The sequence below is a fragment of the Copidosoma floridanum genome, unplaced genomic scaffold (genome assembly GCF_036245765.1).
Source record: "Copidosoma floridanum isolate Cflo_tuat_1 unplaced genomic scaffold, Cflo_Japanese_pri ptg000021l, whole genome shotgun sequence".
Classification (NCBI taxonomy): Eukaryota; Metazoa; Arthropoda; class Insecta; order Hymenoptera; family Encyrtidae; genus Copidosoma; species Copidosoma floridanum.
Genome location: NW_028321898.1, coordinates 22694609 through 22700102, shown reverse-complemented (window position 1 = coordinate 22700102; position 5494 = coordinate 22694609). Strand labels below are relative to the sequence as shown.

General features: G+C 31.7%; 1 protein-coding gene and 1 long non-coding RNA gene across 2 annotated transcripts; both read right to left on the bottom strand.

Moving 5' to 3' along the window:
- Positions 1-299: 299 nt before the first annotated feature.
- On the bottom strand, positions 300-1763 carry LOC149374192 (uncharacterized). The gene is made up of 2 exons (XM_089594571.1): positions 1630-1763; positions 300-745 (listed from the first exon to the last, which is right to left on the bottom strand). The coding sequence occupies exons 1-2, from the start codon at positions 1717-1719 to the stop codon at positions 443-445; spliced, it is 393 nt and encodes a 130-aa protein (XP_089450697.1). The 5' UTR covers positions 1720-1763; the 3' UTR covers positions 300-442.
- Positions 1764-1883: 120 nt separating this feature from the next.
- LOC149374191 (uncharacterized) lies at positions 1884-3879 on the bottom strand. Its single transcript, XR_016293166.1, has 3 exons — positions 3839-3879; positions 3220-3360; positions 1884-2068 (listed from the first exon to the last, which is right to left on the bottom strand). It is a non-coding gene; the product is annotated as an uncharacterized LOC149374191 (long non-coding RNA).
- Positions 3880-5494: the final 1615 nt, after the last annotated feature.

The window sequence follows — 5494 nt, the reverse complement described above, 5'->3', positions numbered from 1 at the left end:
ATAAACTTAACTATAGAATCATAAAAAGTATGTGCCAATTTAACTGACATTCGTGCTTAAATTGGTTCAAAAAGTTAGGTATTTATTGAATAAAGTTTATTGTCATTTTTTATACTCTTTCATTAAAACTATGATAAAAAACCAAGTGAACGAACATTTCAACTACATGTTTATATCTTGTCCTCTCCACCAATAAAAAAAAAACTCAAATTTTTTTGCGTGACTTTTTACTTTACAACACTTTTGAAATAAACATTAAACCATACGAATAATCTGTTACAAAAACAAAATGTGCCATATCAGACAATTTGTACTGTTCTTCCTTTCCTTTCACAGGTTTAAATTTTGCATTCTGATTAGAAACAAAATGCATTGCTTTTTTTAAATCTCGATAGGATTCATATTTTATTGTGGTCCAAAAAATTAATTGGTACAATAACAATTAAACTCTTCTACTTGAGTACAGTTTTTTTAAGCATAGAAAAACAGGTGATAATAAATCGTTGTCTTCAATATGTTTCCTGATGTTATCAGCTATAACAGCATTGATCCACTCCTTTGATACGGACTCTAATTCCAACAATCGTTCAGGAGATAAATCTTTGTCTATTTTAACTAATGTTTTTGATACTCGGTTTGGTAGCCATAGTATTTCATTACATCTTTTTTTGTTGTTGTTCTTTTCACACAATTCCATTTCTGAGTCTAAATTCAATTTTAAGGCCTTCCATATTTTAAGTTCCAGCTACAAATTATTTCATCAAAAATTAGTCATGGAAGTAATTATAAAAAAAAAAAACAAGCTGCTAAATTTATAAGGCACGACTGATATGCCGGAGTATTTGTTATTACCACACTGTGTCGAAAGTCGGTACTTTTCGGTGTAGGGTTAGTAAAAAAAATTAATACATCCCTCGGAACGAAGAAAAGCAAGCCTCAGAACACAATATTTATTGCCCTTGGCTTTTTCTCAAGCGCCAATTATATGTATTCTGAACAAGCTCATTTTTTGCGATCTATGGCTTGAATTTTATCTTACAAACAAAAATGTTGGATACAACAAAATTATATTTTTTTAAAGATCCACGAGTTTTATATAAACTTTGTAATCCAAAACGTAAAACAAGTAAGTTTGATAGGAGACAACGATAATTTTGTTATTTTTCGGAATTTTTTGAGATTTATAGCGCCAATTTAATATCACAACTATATACGTTAAACGCAAAAAACTTATGTTTTAACGAGATTTACAACTCTAACATTTAATTTGTCATTCACAGCAAATCTCGAAAATATCATGTATCAAAGTTAAAGCCGAAAAACTTTCTTTTTTTTTTTTTTCACTGAAAGTACCATTTTAAAATGACTGCCATTTTTTCTAAAATAGGAAACCTTGCCAATTTCAAACCATCACGATCAACCATCAACCCGATCCGACAAAAAACTGCATGAGTTATTCAAAAAACTTGATTACGCCCAAAATTTTTAGCCAAAATTTTTTCTACTCAAAAACAATAAGTTTCAAGGGTACTTACACTTTTTGCTCTGGCAAAACTGTAAGACACTCCTAAGTATCAGTCTTGCCTAAAAACTAATTGTTATACCAATAAAAGCAAGCAAAATAATCACCTTATGTAAATCATATACTTTACTGTCATAAGTATTTTGTATTTCAAAAATTTGTTGAAAAACATTAACTTGCGTGAAGTGCTTCATCATATTCAGTAGCTGATCGAATAATTTTTGACATTTGGTTGGATCTATTTTGATATGAGATGCATAGTTAATACTGTCCTAAAAACGAGAGCAAATACAAATTTTCCATGTCCATCACGGGAAAAAGGGAATTTGTTCTATTTACCTTGAGACTTTTAACTCTTCTGTAATTATTGCCTAAATTACCAACTACTTCAGAATAATATGTATCTACACGATACATATACTCGGCTAATCTACTTTTGAACATTTTCACACGTTCCATTGTAGTATTTTGAAAAACTATAATTTCATCAAATCGTTTTTGTAGTAGACCCTTAAGGTTACTCATATCATACTTTGATGCAGAAATCTATAAAATAAAAATAATTAGTAAGAACTCACAAATAGGTGAATGATATAGGTAAAACAATCTCTTTAAGATATTAAAAACATTCAGAAATGCCATTACTCCTGTTATCTTCGAGAACTAAAAACTCGACTTTTATAAAATCTTCAGATTTCTTATATAATTTATTTTCATCGTGAATATCAATTAGAACTGCAAGTTTTGTAATCCATACGTCACAGTAAAAATGTAAGAATGTTAGAATGTTTCTGAATTAAAGTAAAAAAAAATAAATAAATAAATAATAATACTACCTTGTAGAAAATAAAATTTCGCATCTTTCGCTTTTTTGTTTCATTTCTTGAAAAAGATGCAAATTTACGAAAGATAAGAACTCTAGACTTTTTAATTCAAACTCAATAAAGTTACAAAACTTGAATCGACGTTAATGTGCCAATTATGATCAAAACCATGTGCCAATAAGTATAATCATATTATTTTTAAATTAATTATTAAAAATTAAATTACAAACAGACATTGCACAAACTACGAAACTCGTAAACATCAACGAAAAAAAAGTGTGCGGGTACAGCACACAAAAGTTTCAGAGATAAAGTGGTTCCTCACAACTTGAAAAAAGTTTTCCTGAAAGTTTCAACTGAAATTCCGAAGGAATCACTGAAATACAGTTATTGTCATAACTACCTGGTATAGATAGTAAACGGACGATCCAACCTGACGTAGGAGCTTTTCCTGAACAATCGAGTTGAAACTTTCCAGAAAGCTTTTTTGAGTTTTGAGGAACAACTTTATCGCAAAGAGTTTTGTCTAGCTGAAACTTCCCCACACACCCTTTTTTTCGTTGAAACGTACAAGCTTTGTAATTCGTGCAGTATCTATTTTGCCAATGAATATTTAACAACACTCAACTTAACTAATCGTGATATGACTTATCGGAAAACTAGTACTCAATTATTTTTTGGATTTTTGGACACTTAAAAAAAATTAATTTTTCTTTGTTGAATTAACTCTGTAGTTAATAGCTAATTTATTAAATAAATAAAAACATGGTGGTTCTTTAAACCTGTACCATCAGAAAATTTTTTGCATCATTTTATATTCATACGTATAATTTTACTGTTTAGTGCTGTATAAATATTAAACTTTGTACTTACAGTATCACCCTTCAATACTACGATCAAAGCAACAATAAGAATAAATTTCTTCATTTTGGCTCGATTTGCAGGTAAATCTTGTGCGTCGTACAACGTCTTTGTAGTCTTGACTATCGTCTTCTTGTTTAAAAAGACGAAAAGCTGCGGGAAAAACAGTTAAGAAATAAGAATTTCAAATCAAGTTTTTTTATTGTTCAACATTGTACTAATAGGTAATATTTCTAATAGCGTCGTCTATAAAATTTCGAGTGTAAATAATAATGGCCTTCCTCGCGACAGTCGCGACCAACACTAGAATCGTACATGATGGCAATTTATTATTATTTACATCAAATCAGAGGCTTCTTGATAGTGCTACAATTAGAGAATCATATCTTCTTGAGTTAGAAGATAATGTTTATCGTGCGATACCTAAACTTCAGCTAAATACACCTTACAAAGGCACTTTGCTCACTATTTTATGTCTTAGTTTTATAATCCACTTTGATAGCGCGTAGATACGTCAATTTTTTTTTTATATTACGACTGACTAATCTCTCCGCGTTCAACAGTACTTATTCTCGAACTTATCATTAAAAGCACAAAAATTGGATGAAAGCAATACTAGATGGAATATTACCTATTTTTTAATCGGGAGTGACAACTTGTAAAGCTCGTTTGCGCACGTCAAGAAGCAGGCAGCTGTATATATACGAGTTGTCACGGTCGCAGTCCCCACCACTTCATTGATACGACGTGCCACGGCACCTGCAACAAGCCAAATTGTGAGAGAAAAAGAAATATTTCCTATCATTACATATGTATATACAATTGGATGTGTCACACGAAATTATCCGATGATAATCATTTAACTATCTTCAAAGACGTTAATTGTAAGTAAAGTATGCTCTGATGGAATAACAAGTCCTGTATATTAAAAGGAAAGTTGCTACGTAATATCAATTGAACATACCCCCTGCTGAAAGCTTGTATACTTCTGTACTTGTATAACGTAACTTTGTAATTATGTAGTTTAGTAAACCATAAATACGACAAAAAAACGTATATGTATCCCAGCTACAATAGTTTTTTACGTAACAAGTGCGGAAAAGACGATTTTCCGCACGAGTAGTGATTGACTCACACAAGTGCCGGAGTTGACGGGAACGAGTACCGGTTGAGCACACGAGTGTGATCGCAAGGTACGAGTTACCGTCACCGGCCACGAGTGCGAGTCTATCACACGAGTGCGAGAAATCGTCCCGCACGAGTTTCGTACAAGTTTTTTCGCAATGTGTGAGGAAAATAGGTACAAAATAGGTTTGAATTTTGATTTCCAGTGTATAGCAAAATTTTTTCCGGTGTGTGGCAAAACCTTTTCCACACACCTTTTCCGCACACTGTGTGGGAAAATCGATTTTCCACACTAATACCAGTGCGGAAAACATCCATTTTCCGCACACTATTGCGAAAAATAAACTACCACTGCTCGTATGACTTTTTTCTGGTCTAGCCTTCCAATAAGCTACACGAACGATGACTAGTATACGTTCTGGCTTAGATACGTAATGTACTATTTTCAAGAGTATTATCATACGGATTACACTACATTTTTTCTTTTTTTTTTTTATTAATGACACATCAGAAGAAAATTACTATTATCTTTCTTAAATAATGAAGGAGGTATTCACGTTTCTAAATAGCTATGATAACATAGCTATGAATAAGTTGTAATGTATCAAAAAATTGTCTCCATCCACAATAAAAATATTTGTTATTTTTGCTAACACTAGAATGTTATCAAAAAGATATTAAAAAAAACGTTCACTTCATACACGGAGCAATAACCAGATAATAAGACCAGAGGTAAGACACGGTTTCAATAGAAGTTCATACTTTAGATTTCCAGGTATGATGTATCAACCATTGGCTGTGACGAGTTAAGGTTTTGAATTGAAATACCTACTTTTGACCCTCTATTTGGTAACAGCGAAAAACTTATCCACCAGATTGGTTCTTTCCTTTTTTTTTAAATTACTTTCAGAGGTCATTTCAAGGTCCAAATAGCAATCCTGGGAAACGTTGAAAGTAAAGTTGGGAGCGACTGTAAGGTTTTTTCATGAAAAAAATACTAATTTCTCATTCAGATGACCTTGTTATTTGATGCTAAAATGATGATACTAATATTACAATCACATATGACTCCGATTGACCCAACCAATCTGAAAATTATTTAACAAAGCCACAAGTACCTATCCATACTACTGCAAGATACGAGTTACTTGTAGTCAAATTG

Bases quoted from the DNA above. Each gene is read 5' to 3' on its own strand.
- LOC149374192 (XM_089594571.1), bottom strand. From the start codon at position 1,719: ATGATGAAGCACTTCACGCAAGTTAATGTTTTTCAACAAATTTTTGAA. The intron at 746-1,629 runs GTGATTATTTTG...AATAATTTGTAG, and splicing joins AAGTATATGATTTACATAAG to CTGGAACTTAAAATATGGAA.